Source organism: Brassica napus, chromosome A1 (genome assembly GCF_020379485.1).
Source record: "Brassica napus cultivar Da-Ae chromosome A1, Da-Ae, whole genome shotgun sequence".
Taxonomy (NCBI): Eukaryota; Viridiplantae; Streptophyta; class Magnoliopsida; order Brassicales; family Brassicaceae; genus Brassica; species Brassica napus.
This window is the reverse complement of record NC_063434.1, coordinates 13,561,360-13,580,368: the sequence shown is the minus strand read 5'-3', so window position 1 is coordinate 13,580,368 and position 19,009 is coordinate 13,561,360. Positions and strand designations below refer to the sequence as shown.

The 19,009-nt window shown below is 32.1% G+C and overlaps 2 protein-coding genes across 2 annotated transcripts; both read left to right on the top strand.

The window, feature by feature from the left end:
• The first annotated feature begins 1,092 nt into the window (after positions 1 to 1,092).
• LOC106358750 (probable cyclic nucleotide-gated ion channel 20, chloroplastic) lies at positions 1,093 to 6,532 on the top strand. Its single transcript, XM_013798554.3, has 11 exons — positions 1,093 to 1,592; positions 1,685 to 1,876; positions 1,948 to 2,046; positions 2,418 to 2,555; positions 2,796 to 3,044; positions 3,169 to 3,417; positions 3,596 to 3,741; positions 3,862 to 3,939; positions 5,478 to 5,607; positions 5,800 to 6,046; positions 6,165 to 6,532. The coding sequence occupies exons 1-11, from the start codon at positions 1,137 to 1,139 to the stop codon at positions 6,464 to 6,466; spliced, it is 2,286 nt and encodes a 761-aa protein (XP_013654008.2). The 5' UTR covers positions 1,093 to 1,136; the 3' UTR covers positions 6,467 to 6,532.
• A 6,187-nt stretch (positions 6,533 to 12,719) lies between these two features.
• Positions 12,720 to 13,751, top strand: LOC106358751. Its single transcript, XM_048777274.1, has one exon. The coding sequence runs from the start codon at positions 12,720 to 12,722 to the stop codon at positions 13,749 to 13,751; it is 1,032 nt and encodes a 343-aa protein (XP_048633231.1).
• Positions 13,752 to 19,009: the final 5,258 nt, after the last annotated feature.

The window sequence follows — 19,009 nt, the reverse complement described above, 5'->3', positions numbered from 1 at the left end:
CCAAGTCTGGAGCAACTACTGCATAGGAAAATCATCTCCGAATGCACTCAGTTCAGCATGTTTTGCTCTAAATGATTCATATTTCATCCAAAATTTTAATCCAAACTTGAAGGACTAAAAGGCTTGAAAGCACTTTAGAAAATATTTTTAGAATGTGTCAAAAACATGACACAGCAGTTGTCTCGACGTGTAATCTTACGGACCTCGCCACAAACTAGCATTTGGCTAATCCTATTGCGAAAAATCTTGACAGGATCCTCGTATATGGCTCTTAAACTAGTATCAGTCGAATTTTATAAGAATCTGTTAAAATTAAGTAAATCTGTCATCAAAGAAACTAAATTTTTTTAAATCTGTGAAAATTTTATAAATCTATGACAAAACTTGACAAATTTATTAAAATAAATCTGTAAAAATATAATTAAGTCTGTAAAATTTAAAATAAATCTGTTGACAAAGAAAATTAAAAAAAATCTTTGGCTACATAAAATATAAACAAAATAAGTCTGTGAGTAATGATATTTTTGTAATTATTTTTTTCATAACAAAGGAATTAGGGGTAAAATAGGTACGAAAATTATTTTAGTAATTAAAATAAAATTAGAGTTATTCTAGTAATAAACTAACGAATTAGGATTAAACTTGTTTTTTTCTTTAAAAGAGAAAAATGTCTCTAGATGTAATAGAAAGTCAAAAAGTATCATTGAGTATAATCAACTCTTCTATCAATAGCATTTCTACACTTCTAGTATTCAAACTTCTGAAAATACATGGTCTAGTAACGTTGTATGATGGCGTCATCTACTTCTACTTGTGTTAAAAATAATGCGCCGTATTGATCAATTTTGATATATTTACATGTCAAATGGTTACGTGCTATGTTGTAAATTTTCTATAGCTAATGAATATTAGGTTACTTGACCCAATTTGTAGTCTCGGCCAATGAAAGAACAAAAATGTGGTTATTTATTTCAGACGTGGCTTCCCACACACTTTGATTATGGATTACAATAATGACACACTTGCTTTATAAGGAAACAAAACCCTGACTCAGTCATATGACTCGTTGTCTCCTTCCTTATTTATTCCCGATTGAGCAAACTCTAGTCTCTACTTCAACTTTTCCGTGTCTAGAAATGGTTTCCCCAAACAAAAACGATAAGATTCACATGCTTCCGATTTCAGACGCATCGTCATCTTCATCTCAGACTAGGGTTTTCACTTCCAGGACTCGTAGCGTTCCTCTCTCAAACCCTACTGGCAACTCGAATGCTGCGACTTTAGGCTACGCAGGTTCTCTTCCGAGCCAACGTCCTCCTTTATTCCCAGTGACTGGCCCTCTTTCCTCTTCTACTCGTAGACCTGAACCTCTCTTCCCTCGTCCTGCTCATCCCCCTACTCGAAGATCTTCTGGCTTTTTTGGTGACCTGGAAGAGGTAAACTCCTCAGACAACGATGAGTTATTGAAACACGCACATCGCCTGAGATCTGGAAAGCTGGGGATGTGTAACGATCCTTACTGTACCACTTGCCCTTCTAACTATAACCCCAAAGCATCCCGGCTTCCCAATCCAACTGTTTCTGCTTCCACGGTATGTTTGATTTTACCCTAACAGCACTAAATACGCTTGAGACTCGAGAAAATTTTGCTGACATGGAGTTTTTTTTTTCTTTTTCATATTAGTTCCATAATGCCTTGTATGATGATGCTAGAAGTTGGGCTAGGCGATTTGCTTCTTCTGTTAATAGATGCTTACCTGGAATCATGAATCCTCATTCCAAATTCGTTCAAATATGGACTAAGTTCTTTGCCGTCTCAAGCTTGTTAGCCATTTTTATAGACCCCCTCTTCTTCTTCATCATATTAGTCCAAAAGGTATATATATGTTTCTTCTTGGATCTCTTTCTTCCGTTTGAATATATTTTTGACCATCTTTCTGACTGCAGAACAACAAATGCATAGTGATTGATTGGCCGATTGCTACCGCATTTGTTATTGTTAGAACTCTGACGGATGTTATATTCTTTGCTAACATGCTGCTTCAGGTGTGTTTCCTTTTACTCCATTTATTGTAAGCAAAGTCGGTACTGGACATAGCGAGATAAAACATTCGCATCAGCCCTAAATTTAAGTGGCTGATATGTTTAGATTATTCGTCTTTCAAACTGATTAAGAAAAATATATGTATTAATCATTTACAGGAGCCTGTCCCGGTACACATCATTTTACAACCACTAGAAGATAATAATTTTGTACTGTTGTTATGTCTGTAAAATCTTAATGTAATTTGGCGCATAGTGATTGATTGGCCGATAGCTACCGTAATTGTTTCAAACCTCATAATTAGGCCTGATTCTTCTTACAAATAAATATTGGTTTACATTTAATACAATTTTTACTTTATATTTTGTTGCAGTTCCGACTGGCATATGTAGCTCGTGAGTCTACGGTAGTTGGTGCTGGCCAGTTGGTTGATCGTCCCAAAAAAATTGCTCTCCATTACTTTCGAGGATATTTTATCGTAGACATGATCATAGTGATGCCATTTCCACAGGTTTTGTAATGTTAAATACTCAATACTACCAGTGGCGGATCTAGTCCGGGGAAAAACAAAAAAAAAATACTACTATATATTTACAAAATTACACTAACTAGAAAATTTCATGGGCTACTGCCCCACCCACTGACCACATAGATCCGCCCCCGAATACTACTATTCGTGTTTTGAGTATGGTATTTGGAAGATGTTCATCTACCACAAATCTTACCTTTTCATTTTTTTTTGGCCTTACAGGTATTGGTACTATCGGTAATACCAGCACAGTTAGCCATATCCGGGACAAACTATGCGAAAAACCTTTTACGTACTGGAATTCTTGTCCAATACATTCCAAAGCTATATAGACTTCTACCACTGCTTGCTGGACAAACACCAACAGGCCTCATATTTGAGTCAGCTTGGGCTAACTTTGTTATTAATCTTCTCACCTTCATGCTTGCTGGACATGTTGTCGGCTCGTGCTGGTATCTTTTTGGTCTGCAGGTACATTCAATTTAATGCATGTCTTGTCCAAATGCAATAGAAGACTTTTGTATATATTTCAAGTGATTTATTGATTCTTCTCATTGCCTTCTACCTCTTCTCTTGTTGTGTTTGGTCGTTTTAGAGAGTTAACCAATGCCTTCGAAATGCTTGTGGTCATTCTGGGCGTGAATGTAGAGGTCTTATTGATTGTGGCCATGGAAATAGTAATATATCAGCATCCCTACGAGCTATCTGGAGAAATAGTGCGAGTGCAAATGCTTGTTTCCAAGAAGATGGGTTTTCTTACGGAATATATTTGAAAATGGTCAATCTTACAACTCATACTAGTCTCTTGACAAGATATAGTTACTCTTTGCTATGGGGATTTCAGGTAATGGTTTACTCAAACAATGTTTGGTAACTGTCCTAGCTACAGAATTGCTATGTTGCTATCCATTGCGTACTTGATTTTGGCTATGGGTTGTGTCCCATAGCTACAAACTATGTTAGTTAATTCTTGTAGTGGTGGAACTCTTAAACTGATGTCATGTTCTAATAACGTTTCAAAGCAAATTAGCACGCTTGCTGGAAACCAAGTCCCAAGCTACTTTTTCCCTGAGGTCGTTTTTACTATGGGTATCATCGGACTGGGACTTTTGCTTTTCGCGCTTCTTATTGGTAATATGCAAAACTTCCTTCAGTCTCTCGGTAAAAGGTTAGAAAATAAACCCATCATTACATACATCATCAATGTATATAATAAGATATTTTGAGACATAATGGATGGTTTATAAATCAACTTGTGCTCTGGTGATTGTGCTTTGTGCATCCGTAGGAGCTTGGAAATGACGCTAAGACGGCGTGATGTAGAGCAGTGGATGAGCCATAGACGGTTGCCAGAAGGGATAAGAAAGTATGTGTACTATATCTATGCCTAATCATTTAAACTTTGTCTAGTCTTAGTAAAAAAACTTTAACTCACACTCAAAAACTAACTCAAAAACTAACTCAATAGTAGAGTATTATCACATCACTTATAAATTGCATGAATTTTATTTTTTCTAAGCCATGTGAGACTTTAATAAATCATCTTGAAATGTGGGTGAGAAATAATTTAAGGGAACAAGTCAAATCCAACATCTCGGATATACCGCAACAAGATGTGCTAGTTATACATACTACATAAATAAAAGAAAAATTGTTTATGTCCAAAAGTAATTTTTGGCTTTATCATTGGCTTTGATACAATATTAGTAATATACCTAACTTACATCCAAAAACTAATTCAAGGTGTATGATTGTTACATCACCTATACATATATTGCCCAAATAACTGTTGTCTACGGGATGTGTGACTTTAGAGCATCTCCAATAAGACACTCTATTTTGAAGTTTTCACAGCTCTATATTTGAAGTTTAAAGATGCTCTTCTCTAAAAAGAAAATTTCAAATTTAACATCAAAATTATTTGTATTTTATATTATGATATTTTTATTTGTCATAATTAATTTATATTCATAAGATTTTTGTAAATAACTGGCACACGTATAAAAATATTACAACAATATTAATTAATAAAATGTTACATTAAAATATCAGATTTTAAATAGAAATACATAGTTGATATTAAACTCAAGAAAAATACCACATTATTCCAAAAAATTATATCCGTAATGGATATATGATCAATGGGTGCATTTCGAAGTTCAAAATGACTTTCTTTATTTTTAATTTGTAACAAGCTAAAAATTTTTGAAATCAGGTGATATTAATACTTGTAAATACATTAGATTTTAACAAGAAAGTAAAAGAGAAAAATAAAATATTGCTAAAAGATTTAACTTCTGTCGATGATATTAATACTTGTGAATACATTCGATCTGAACAAGAAAGAATCGTACAAAAAAAATATCAAAATAACAACAATGATCTTCGGTTACACACAATTTGTTTGGACAATATTTTAGAGATTTTGGAGGTTTCAGATTAATTTTAGCTGAATATTAGTGTTATTGTAATATTTAAATTTGTATAATAGTTATGCATATTTGTATTTTTAAAGATTTTTTTTGTTAAGCTTCGTTTGTATATTGTTGTTGTCTAAATCTAGTATTAAAATATTTAAATCTTATTTTAAATTTTTATTTAATTTTATGTGTAAAACTTAAATTTATACAAAATTGAAATATTTATGATATTTAAATTTTTTAAGGATTAAAATGATAAACGAGAAATTATTTAAGAATCATAAATGTGATGTGTAATTGAAGGGACCAAGATATGAAACTTCAAATTTAAAGTTTTGATTAGTGAAACTTCAAATATAAAGTTTCACTCTTCAAAACTTCTTATTTCTTTTGGAGATGCTTTTAATACTTTGCTCCTTTGTTTCCTTGAGAGTTCCATTTTCTCAGGCTATGTATATTCATAACAAAATGTTAAAACGTTTAGGAGGGTGCGAGAGGCAGAGCGTTTCAATTGGGCTGCTACCAGAGGAGTTAACGAAGAGTTGCTCTTTGAGAATATGCCTGATGACCTTCAAGGAGATATAAGAAGACACCTCTTCATATTTCTCAAGAAAGTAAACATCAGAATCCATTTCTCTCTGTTGAAGTTATATGTACTTAACTTAGATCCCAATTCCTTAGTGCTTTTGCATAGTGACTATCAGTGAAACTGAAGTCTGAAGTAATATACGGGGATCACAGTATAAGCATTCCTGAAACTATGGTGAAGGATATGGACTAAAGAAGTTGATGGGTTTACTTTACAGGTAAGAATATTTTCGTTGATGGATGAATCAATTTTAGACTCAATACGTGAGAGGCTGAGACAGAGGACATACATAAGTGGTAGCACAGTCTTGCACCGCTGGGGTCCGGTGGAGAAAATAGTTTTCATAGTGAGAGGTGAGATGGAGAGCATTGGAGAAGACGGTTCTGTTCTTCCTCTATCAGAAGGAGACGTTTGTGGTGAAGAACTTCTCACTTGGTGCCTTGAACGCTCTGCTGTAAACCTCGGTATGTCTCTTTCACTATCAAGATCTTGGCGTTTAACCAGTATATATATTATATATTCATGAACTTGATTGAGCCACTTGAGAGATGATTAAAAACCTTGATCATGATAAATCTGTAGATGGGAGGATGCTTTCCAAGGGATTGCTTAGCAGCAGAAATGTTAAGTGTGTGACAAACGTGGAGGCGTTTTCGCTGAGTGCAGCAGACCTTGAGGATGTAACGAGCTTGTTCTCGAGATTCTTAAGGAGCCATCGAGTCCAAGGAGCCATAAGATACGAGTCTCCTTATTGTAGGCTACGAGCAGCTACGCAGATTCAAGTGGCTTGGAGATACAGAAAGAGACGGCTCCAGAAGTTCAGCACTGCTCAAAAGAAACAATATTCGTCAGAGTTAATCAAAAAAGACATGGCGAAAACATAGAAAGAGATGCAAGATAACTGCTTCATTTTATTCACTCAACATGTATTTCATTTTGCCGCTAAAGTGCTAGATTTAAACCAAACCTGGAGAACATAAGTGGCTAATGTCTAAAAGGAACTCTGTATTTATCCTCGATGTATTCTGTAAGGAACGCAGCGACATTTTCCTTCGTCCATGTTGTAAAATCCCGAGTTGTGATATTTGTGATATATAAAAAGAGAATTGATTTGGCTACCTATGTCACCAAAGTTGACTTACCTTTTTTGGAACACATCCTGAAAAAACTCCAGAGTTAAACGTGCTTGAGCTGGAGTAGTGGAAGGATGGGTGACCTATCGGGAAATGATTCGCGATAGCATGCAAGTGAGACCAAAGCATGGGAAAAGGTCGGGTGGTGATTGCAGGGTCAGTAAACAGTGATTTCGAGCCTTTGGAAAATTAACGGACCGACCGTCAGACGGGATGGGGCCCACGGGCCGAGAGAGCGGGCATGGGTGGCCCATTATCCGTGGGCGGGTTGGGGCGTTACAAGTGGTATCAGAGCTGGTTAGCCATCTCAGTTTTGACCTGAGAGGCGTCTTGAGACCTGTCGTGGGGCGCAACAAGGACGTTGCGTTCTTTGAGAGGGAGTGAACTGTAACATCCCGAGTTGTGATATATAGAAAGGCTTAAGAGAATTGATTTGACTACCTATGTCATCAAAATTGACTTACCTTTTCCGGAGCACATCCTGAAAGAACTCCAGAGTTAAGCGTGCTTGAGCTGGAGTAGTGGAAGGATGGGTGACCTATCGGGAAGTGATTCGCGATAGCATGCAAGTGATGCCAAAGCATGGAAAAAGGTCGGGTGGTGATTGCAGGGTCAGTAAACAGTGATTCCGAGCCTTTAGAAAAATTAACGGACCAACCGTCAGACGAGATGGGGCTCACGGGCCGAGAGAGCGGACGTTGGTGGCCCATTAGCCGTGGACGGGTCGGGGCGTTACAAGTGGTATCAGAGCTGGTTAGCCATCTCAGTTTTGACCTGAGAGGCGTCTTGAGACCTGTCGTGGAGCGCAACGAGGACGTTGCGTTCTTTGAGAGAGGGTGAATTGTAACATCCCAAGTTGTGATATATGAAAAAGGCTTAAGAGAATTGATTTGGCTACCTATGTCACCAAAGTTGACTTACCTTTTCCGGAACACATCCTGAAAGAACTCCAGAGTTAAGCGTGCTTGAGCTGGAGTAGTGGAATGATGGGTGACCTATCGGGAAGTGATTCGCGATAGCGTGCGAGTGAGGCCAAGACAATAGAAAAGGTCGGGTGGTGATTGCAGGGTCAGTAAACAATGATTTCGAGCCTTTGGAAAATTAACGGACCGACCGTCAGACGGGATGGGACCCACGGGCGGAGAAAGCATGCGTGGATGGTCCATTAGCCGTGGGCGGGTCGGGTCGTTACACATGTATTTTTGGATGTGGCGGAGTTGAGGCTACAAGCCATCTACTTGTCCACACCTGACCTGTACAACGACCGATCATATTATGACACATCGGCATTTTAGTTTATTATTTTCAAAAATGTCAATATTTCCAAAAAAAATGTTTACTTTAAAATAAAATAGAAATAAATATCAAATAAGGTAAACTCCTAAAATTTTTTAAAAAGATAACTAAATTAAAATAATATCTACAATAATATAATTTTTGAAATTTAAAATAAAAAAATAATGATAGTAATTAATTCTAAAATGCCAAAATTTCAAATAATTATAACAATATAAATTTAACTCACGATTCTCAAAATTTTGGCTATAAAAATTACTGAAAATATTCACAAAATTGAGGCTATAAGCGTCTACGTAGGATTTAAAACAACTACTCATATTATGACACATCATCATTTTAGTTTATTATTTTCAAAAATGTCAATGTTTCCAAAAAATGTTTACTATAAAATAAAATAGAAATAAATATCAAATAAGGTAAACTGCTAAAATATTATAAGTAATCTATACTATATAAAAATTGAGGCTATAAGCCATTGAGAGTGTCCACGTAGGATGTTAAACCAGCAATCGTATTATGACAAATCATTATATTAGTTTACTATTTATAGAAAATATTAATATTTCTAAAACTATATTAAAAACGAAATTAGTATTCCATATGTAACTTAAACTAAAAAAAATATTAACATTTTACAACTTGCTTTAAAATGTTTATTGTTATAGTAAAATGGAATGATTCAGAAGATACCAGATGAGTGGCTATGATACCACCTGAAGGACCCTAAGATCGGCTCACTCGACTGGATCAGGTTTGGATATGAACTTCGGATGAAGAACTGAATGGATTGAAGGGTAGCACAAAGGTTGCGGAAAGGCCTTCGATATTTCCAACTTCAGTTGGTGCTTGATATGACTCACAAGTCCACCAAAAGAAGAATCTTGAACCGTTGCTTGATATGACTCACAAGACCAACGGATTTGAGAGATGTTTGCTTGGATATGACTCACCAAGAAACAAGACAAGTTCTAAACAAATAACAAAGAGTTTAACTCAAAAGCTTTAGACAAAATCGATTGATTTATTCCATTGAAGGGTTACATACTTATATAGTTTTGTAGTCAAAGACATTAAATAGAAATGTAGGAAAACAAGACATAGAAAATATAATATTGACTAGATCTGGTCAAGGCTCGGAAAATAGAGAAGACTAGTCAAAGTGACCGTTCGGCTCCTGTCCAGATGCATCCGAACCGGCTGTGTCCAAAACGGTAAGGATCAGCACATAGGCGGGACGATCAGCAAGGGCCGCGGGACGTGCTGCTAAGGCCACAGGACGTTCTGATCGGGCAAGTTGCGTTCCAACCAAGCCCAAGTCTTATGAAAGCTTAAGGATCCTTGCCTTAGAGAAATATCCAAAGGAAAAGTCCATGATCAGATCGAACAAGGTAGAAAGATCATCAGCACAGTCATCGGTACATGCGGTACGAGCCAAACGAGCCAAAGGAGAGAAGCCATGTTCTGAATCGGAATTGGCTCGAGCTAAGTTGATTTTGGCTTGACCATCAGTCTTGGCTTGTCGAGTTGGCCGGGAAAGACGAGCTTCAGTTCAGTCAACTCGATCATCTGGTCGGGGATCTGGACGAAGCTCTAATCCGGAAGTTCGCGGATCGAGCCGGTACACGGCCCGATTGGTATGTCTGATCTGATCGGTTGGATGAACCTCAACTGGGACGTCTAGAGTGTTCTGATCTTCATACTGATCGGTCTGGTCCATGGACTGAGGCACATCACCATATATATTCAATCAACATATTTCAAAGTAATGATTTTTTATTCGAATATTACGAGTTAAAACAATTAAAATCAAGTATTTTCATTTATGGTATTTCAATGGTTGCTTATGGTGCCGGTCTTGCATCTCAGCCGTTGCGTTGATATCATGTTCCTCTTCAATTATCATGTTATGGATTATAATGCATGTTATCATTATATCATGCAATACCTTTTTATCATTAACATGATGATATTTATTGTAAAATATATATACAAAGCGAAGCATAATTTAGACTACTTAACAATTTTTTGTAATCTCTAATAAAGAATATCGAGACTTAGAATCCATAAGTAAAATATGAGTGATAAAGTTATAGTTTACATCCAAAATAAACCAAAAGCAAGATATCAAATTGTAATAGACTTTCGATAGCAAAAATAAACTAATACCAAATCATATTAACTAATTTTGTTTCTCTATCATCGTTAACTTTATTTTCTTCGGTAGACTAGTAAATCTTCATCAAATCTAAAGATAAAAATAATATAATTTAATCGGTATATGATAAAATTGAAAACATAAATTTTTATTTAGAATACAAAACAGATTCTATTAATATAACTAAAAAATCTAAAAAACATAAGTATTTCAGCATGGAACTGGTTATCAAGTTTTAATGGGGGACAGGTTTCATTGGGTTTTTAAACAATTATTTTACATAAAATCCAAAGCAAATTATATATTGAGTCACCGGATTTATTGGTTCGTCCGCGGGTCCATATCAAATTTCAAAACACTGCTCGTACATCATCAGGGACGGGTCCGTATAACTTGTGGCACAATATATATATATATATATTATATATTTTATTTTATTCTATATATTAAATATAATTATAAATTAGTATACTAAATTATTTTAAAAAATGTAGTATACTAATTTTCCACGGTGCTCGTTTTGCCAATTATGAAACATGGCTGAGTGATCCTACTTACATTGGACCTAGTGCTCAGGTGGTTTGGCTAATAGTTGGACAAAAAATTCTGAATGGAGATGTGGACGGAGGCTTCCGAGGAATACAAATAACCTCTGACTTTTTTTTCAGCTTTGGCGAGTATCTAGAATAACTAGTTAATTACAACTTTATTGTACCGCAATTGGCGCATTGGTCTCCGGAGCCTTAATGCTTTTTGCTGGTTGGTTCCATTATCACAAAGTAGCTCTAAAATTGGCTTGGTTCCAAAATGTAGAATCTATGTTTAATCACCATATATTATGTTACAATTAAAAATTACATTAAAATTTTACATTTTATTTTAAAAAATTGAATCAACTTAAAAGTTAAATAGTTATTATAATGTTAAATAGTGTTGAGTATTACATAATTATATACCACATAGTACAATTTATTTTTAATTTTAGTTACAAATATTGTTAAGTAAAACATAAATAAAGAAAAATTTATATTATTATTTGCGAAGTAAATTTTTCGAATCAAGATCTCACGTTAAAAGTTAGAGTAGTTAATAACGTTTATACCCTTAATGAATAAAATGTATAACTAAATTAAAAATAAAAACGGAATTTTAATTTATTTGATTATATAATTGATTAAAATTAATAATAGTAAGAATTATCCAAAATCTGAAAATATAATTTAAAAAAAGAGATAATTTATGTATATATTATATTGTTATCTGAAAAAGTCTTTTAGTAAAAAGTTAAGAACATGAATTATATAACTAAATATTAATCAAATAAAATGTATAACTAAATTAAAAAATAAAAACAAAATTTTAATTTATTTGATTAGATAATTGATTAAAATTAATAATAGTAAGAATTATCCAAAATCTGAAAATATAATTTAAACAGAGATAATTTATGTATATATTGTATTGTTATCTGAAAAATTCTTTTAGTAAAAAGTTAAAAACATCAATTATATAACTAAATATTAATCAAATAAAATTCTTAATTATATAATTAAAAATATAATATTGAATTATCCAAAATCTAAAAATATAATTTGAAAAAAGAGATAATTTCATATATATATTGTATTGTTATCTGAAAAATTATTTTAATAAAAAGTTAAAAACATAAATTACATAATTAAATATTAATCAAATAATTTTTTTAATTACATAATTAAAAATATAATAGTAAGTTATTTTAAGATTTATTTAAGTATAATGAATATAATGTACAAAGAACTTTTCAAAACTTATGAAAATGTTTAAGTCCGTATCGCGGACAAAACACCTAGTTTAATTAATAAAAGGTAAAAACTAACATTCTTTATTTTATTTTAAAAAAAAAACATTCTTTATTTTATTTTATTTTAACATATTGCAAGAGTACCCTTGGATTTTATTTTATTTTAGCATATAGAAGAGTACCCATGGATTTTATTTTATCACTTTGATCGCTGCACATGTTGTTATCCACACTGAATGAAAATATATAAACATGCCTTTTTTTTCTTTACGAACCTTCTTAGATATGAAATGTTTGTCTTCGTAACGCCACGTGACTCATCTTCTCCGTCTACGTGGCCCACCAGCAGAGTCGAGAAGGGTTTTTTTGTTTGGTCAAACAGTCGAGAAGGTTAAATTGGCGTTTTGGTAACACGTATTAAAGAAGAAAAAACATAACCGTGAGAGAGAGAGAGCCAATCAATGCATGTTCTTTTTACAGAGCTTTGGCAATAGGAAGCAAGACAAGATGATTGAAACTAGATCAAAGCGTGGCAACCCAGCTAGGACAACGACATGGACAGATTTGGAACAAGTGGAGAGTGTCTTTGTAGAGATCCTATCGCGTCTGCCACTACAGTATCCGATCATTTCGAACTTTGAACAAGCAGTGGTACGGCTCCATTACGAACCGTTTTTTTGCTAGAAAGCAGCTATGTAGATCTAAGGAGAAGCCTTTGTGTGTTACATGTCCATGCAATGATACTAGCTAGTATGGTATTGTATACGATGGAACCAAGGAGTTTCAGAAGATTTCACCTGAATACGATTGATTCAGCTGAATCCACGTACATGATATCTTCCTTCAACGGAGTTATCTGTTGTGTTAATCGGGTCAGGGTCAGAGATGCAAACGAATTCTGTGATCTAAAGATATGGATAGTTAACCCTTGTACAGGGGAAACTCTGCTTCTTCCCCAAAGGAGACCTTCGTTTCAGTTTCAGCCAAGTGTTGGAGTTGCTTATGGCTCCACTGACTACAAAGTTTTCCGTATATACTGCTCTGGAAAGAAAGTTCCTGAAGAAATGGTATTTGAGAGATATGATTTCCGTGAAGGTCAATTGGATACGGTGTACCGTTACACTCTCGCTTATGAATGTGAGGTGTATTCATCCATCACTGGTGTTTGGGAAAACATAGGCCATGTGCCGTGCGTTCCAATGTATCTCCATCTTAGCCCGTTTAGCTGTGGCCATGTATTTGTGGGAGGAAAGATTTATTGGATGTCTTCCTTAGATGATGAAGGTGCAATCCTTAGTGTGGATCTTGAAGGGAGGTTTGAGGTTATTCAGTTGTCTCTTTATGAAGGTGATCAAAAAGAGGAAGACATGATCACTGAAGCAACTTATCTCATTAATTTACAAGGATGTCTCTCTGTTGTTATTCTACATCCTGAGCACATGGATGTGTGGATAAGAATGGGAAGCGGGGAAAATGTTAGTTGGATTCTTCTATGCCAAGATACTACTCCCGTCGGTGACAATGACATTGTTTTAGCCATGACTTGTTTAGAGAACAAGATCATATGCGTGACTGAGGAGAAATGGTGTTGTTATAATATAGATACTAGAAGGTGGAAGAGGACTAATCATGGTGGACTTGTGAACCACCCAACGGTGTATCCTTTCACCGAGAGTTTTCTTCCATGTATAGTTTGTATACAATGTTTTATTCTTTGTTTGCTTTATTTATCGGTTTTGATTCCTTGTTCTCTTTTTCTTTTTTTTTTTATTATTGAATCAGGCAGTGGGATGCTGTAGAAGAAGAACATCATCAAACTATCTATGTTCTTTACTCTTTTTTGGATCTTTCAAAATGTTTAAGACATCATCAAACTATCTATGTTTTTTTTTTTTTTTTTTTTTGCTAAAACAAACTATCTATGTTTTTTACTCTTTTTTGGATCTTTCAAAATGTTTAAGACTTAAAAAAAAAAAAGATCGAATCTGGATGGATCGATATTGTGTAATAAACCTAAAAATAGTTGTTTTGAAGCTAGTCCAATGAAGGGTCCAAAATATAAGAGTCGATTACCATTTAAGACACTTTTTTTATCTTTTTTAACACTTTAAAACACAATCCGCTGAAGGGACACTTTTCTTGAATCTGAGAGCTGTTTTGGACAGAAATGCCCTTGCTCAGAAGAAACGGAAGATGCGCTTATGTTTGGGTAAGTATAAATTGTAACTTGTTTTTCTTATTTCTCTTAATGTTTCATTTACTTTTATTTCAAATTCTAAAATATATAAAACAAAAATAATTATCACATTAAATTATGTATAAAATTCTCTATCTTTTAACATCCATTTTCATATATATATACTAATATATATACAAAAAGTATGGACATGGATATCATAGTGTGGATAATATAGTTATAAATTAATTGTGGACATGGACACAAAACCATATTTATTCATACACTATTTCAGTTTCTGATTAAATAAATATATAATAACCATATAAAAACATGTTTCTTTTTTCTTATTATTTTGATATCCATATATATATTTTTATATTTTAATGTCTAACTAAATTGCTAAATTATAATTTATTGGACATATGTTTTATGGATGTGGACACAATATTTTTTTTTTACAAAATTCTTTGTTTTGTTTTCTATTTTTTTATTTAAAGATGTATATGACCAAAAAAATTAGTATAACAAAGTGATATATATTTGTTATTTAATGATATATACTTTTATTGTTTTATCTAATTTTCTATATATATTTTTTATATATAACTTATAAGAATGTATGGATATGGATTATAAAAGTGTGAACGTAAGATATGTGGACATGGATATAAATGTGTAAAAGAGAATATCTAGACATATTAGTATGACACACAAGTTGTATCCACATCAAAGTTTCTGAAAGAGATCATGTTAAATGATGTCCATTATCGATTTTTTGTGAGCTAGTAGGTGTGGACATGGATTAGGATATATTTATATGGACATTGTAATCATGAAGAACATAATTGCATAAAACATGTCTGTGGTGTATACTTGAAAATTTTGATACTAATTAGAATACAAATCTGCACATTTAAAAATTGAGGATGAAAACAAATACTTACATAAATATAAGGACCAAATATGTAAATTCATCATTCTTATTGCAGATCTAATCGAGCTTTCACCCATGGTGATACCAAGCTCAAACCACTGCAGCTTCACCTATATAATGGATGAGACTTCGGAAATGAGTTGAGCAAGGCGAGGAGTCAACTTGAGCAGCAGATCTCGTGGTGGCGGAGGATTTCGACGAGCTCGAACCCCCATGGCTTCACTGAGCCACCGAGCTCACCGATGCGATGTTGAGCTCGAAATCCATGTTGAGGCGTTTTCTCTTTCTTTTTTTTATCCGTGGATTCTGTCATGATTCGTAATAAAAAGATAGAAAAACAGACAAAAAATAGAGATAGACAAAGGAATAAGAAAAAGTTGAGAAGAAGGAGACAAGCCAAGAGGATTAAGAATTAATTGTTTCTTCGATTTGATGAAGGAGAGTGTATCGTGATTATTGGATTTGAGTATGCGTTATGAAAATAAATAAAAAGAAAAATAGAGTTTAATAAAAGTGAATCTGAACTTGAATTTTGAAATTCTAAAATAAATAAAATTTTGAATGATTTAATAAAAAGACTTTTGGATTTAGTTATATTTCTAGTTATTGTTAGATAAGGTTGAGGGCATCTAAGACATTGCACATAGAAATTGTGTGCCTCAAGCAACAAGTGTCTAAATATGCAATTCCAAAGACATAATGTGTCCTAGAATGTAAAAAAATCAAAATATAAAGGATCCTTCCTATTTTGTTTTGATCATGTTACCATGCTTCATGTGACTATGCCAATAGGCTTGAAAGTCCATTCTCTTCAAAAGACCGAGTCAATCTTTGAACAATCCTTTCATTTACAAAACCATAGAATAGAGGATATTCACCCGTACTTTTAATTTCATATTTAACTGAGAACTAAAATATTAATTTTTAATAAATAAAAAACAAAATAAAATCATTTTTATCTGTAAGATTGGTACACGTAAAAAAAATTATGTTTTATTTTTTTTTCAAGTTTTACATGAAATTTAGTACTAATTCTAATATAATATTTTGTCAATTCACTTTAGTGAAGAAAAAGGCAAAAGATGACTGCTGTATCAATATTTGTTATTTTTATTTATACTAGAGTTTTTAACCGCGCTACGCGCGGATAAGATATTATATGTATTTCTCAATTCTAAAAAAATAATGTATAATATTGTATTACATTATTTAAAGAATATAAAATAAGACTACATAACATAAATATTTTTTTTTAATTTTCTTTGTGAAAATTATTATGTTGTTTGATTATTGTACTTGATTCGTATATTTGCATAGATATATGTGATAGATGAATAATTATATTTTTATCATCAGTAAATAATATATATTTATTATATAATATAAGAAAAATAAAATTATTTACTTTTTAAACAACCTTGTCTCATGTTGGGGACTCGGTTATAGACATATCATATTCGAAGAAGACATTTTACAGTTATCAATCTTCTTAAAAGTCAAGAAACAAATCTGAATATCAAAACAATATCTCATGCGATCTCTTTGTGGAATAACTACTCTAAAGTAATTGAATTTAGTCATCAAAAAGGACTAGAAATGGATGTGCATATGTGTTATCTAAGTCAGCTTTACAAAGTACTATTCATAGTTCATATATCATTTATGTCCATCCTATTTTTTTTGTCCATCCTTTCTTAAACATTTTGAAATAATTGATGCTAATTAATAATAAAATTTTGGCTGGCAAAAAAATCAAATTTGTCTAATTATCGCTAAAATATTTTATTAATATTGTCTAAGAAGCTTTCAAGTGATATCATAGTTTAATTTTTGTTAGTTTTTTTTTGTCAATTTTTAGAGTTTTTTGTATTTAAGATTTTTTCCATATTAAGCTTCTATTTCTTTCACTGAATTGATATCATAGTTTAATATATATATATATATATATATATATGTCATAAAAATTACTATCAAATCATTTTTACTTATTTATTATTTTGTTTTTAATGAAAATACACCTTTAAATAATTTAATTTAAAATAAAATTATATATTAATTTGTTGTATTCTAACAATTTGATTGATTTAATTAATTTGCTTTGGTGGATAACTTAAAAAGTTTTCATATGAATCGGAGAAAGCAATCTTATGTTGTTATATTATATTTATTTGTGTATATAGAATCTATATATAATGCTAGTGTAATAAAGAAAGAACATTATTTTTTGTAACTTCAAAAAGATACATTTTCACAATTTGAAATTTATCAAAATTGAATAAAATGGTAATTAAATATTTGTAAATCTAATTGTTTTTTTTTATCTTGTTCAGTTGGATTCTCATGAAAAGAAATCGATAGGTTAAACAAATGTTTCAAAATTTGAAATGTTTCAAAATTTGTTGTGTTATTGTTTTGTCTATAAATTACAAAATTTATTGAATTGATATATTTAATTATTGCATCCTTAAATAATATTTTATTAAGACATTAGAGAATTACGTTTTGAGTTATTTTGTCAAAATTGTACAAAAATCTATGCTTTTTCATATTTGTCACGGAAATTTATATGTTAAATTTACTTTTACAAAATTCTTAACTTTGTCACGAAAACAAAAATCTATGCTTTTTCATATTTTTCAATATTCTCACACTTTCAAAGAATATATTAGCTTAGTCACTTACTTATTTTTTTTACAAAACAAAGTATCGGAGTCTTGAAAGTTGAATTCATATTATTGTAATTGTACATAAGAGTTTGTGATTACATACTTAGTGATTCTTGTATATGTGGTCAAGAAAGTTTCAATGGCTTAGTGGTAACTGTCCTATATTAATGTCATAACAACCTGGGTTCGATCCTTTCCTTCGCATTGTTTTTCATTTTTTATGAAAAAATAAATGAAATGACGTGGCAATTTCGGGCTCTCTAATTTGTTGATTTTTCTATCCTACGTGGACACCCTCTCCATGGCTTATATTTGTCTTTTAGTATAGTATAGATTAGTGGTTGGTTCGCGCTTCGCGCAGAAAAATTATTTATTTTCCAATAAGTTGATTAATATTTTTTATATCATATCCTTTGTTTAGGGTTGTATAGCTCTATACTTTATTTTTATAGCAGTTGTGGATTTAGGTTAAAAAAAATTCAGAAATCATGACATCTATTTTTTTTAAAATAATTCTCCATTTATTTGGATAGAATAACCCTTTTTTTTGGTCAATGGATAGAATAATCTAAAGGCTCTTGTTTATACATAAAATGATATTTATTCATTTTTGTTCTTGTATTTATTGTATTACTTTCAGTCTTGTTCCATTTTTTTAACTATAATTTTTTTAAAATCTTGTTTTGATTAACTATTAAATTTTCATTATGATTTTGTATCAATATCTTATTAATTTCACTTAACTTGAGTTTCATGATTTAAAATAAAAAGATCTATCAGATTAATTGTTTTTATTTTAGTTTTGTTGATCTTGGTTATAATGAAACTTGTAAAAAGTACATCGAATATGAATAATTCTATTATCCACTTTTATGAAATTGCTCTATATATTCTTGAAATTTGTGGTTTTGGATTATATTATTTATATGTAGTTAAATTTCTTTTTGTATTTGGTTTATATGCTGTTTTTGTTTCCCTAACTATTTTTATTGTGTTTTCCATTATTTGTTTTTTTAATTTTCTCTAAATTTATGTCTGGTGATCAACTTTTATTGTGGTTTTCCATAAATTTTTAACTTTCTCTAGATTTAATTTTGGTAACCAATAAAAAGTTAAAATTTTTACTACGCATAAACATTGCGATAACTTATCTTACCAGTCTGAAGTGGTTAAGCCCACTAAAATAATTACAGCCAATGCGAGGGTTTACCAACCTAAATGAGGCCATGTACCCAAAAACATAAGGAGATTATTTTGTTAGGTTTAGTGCAGTAGATG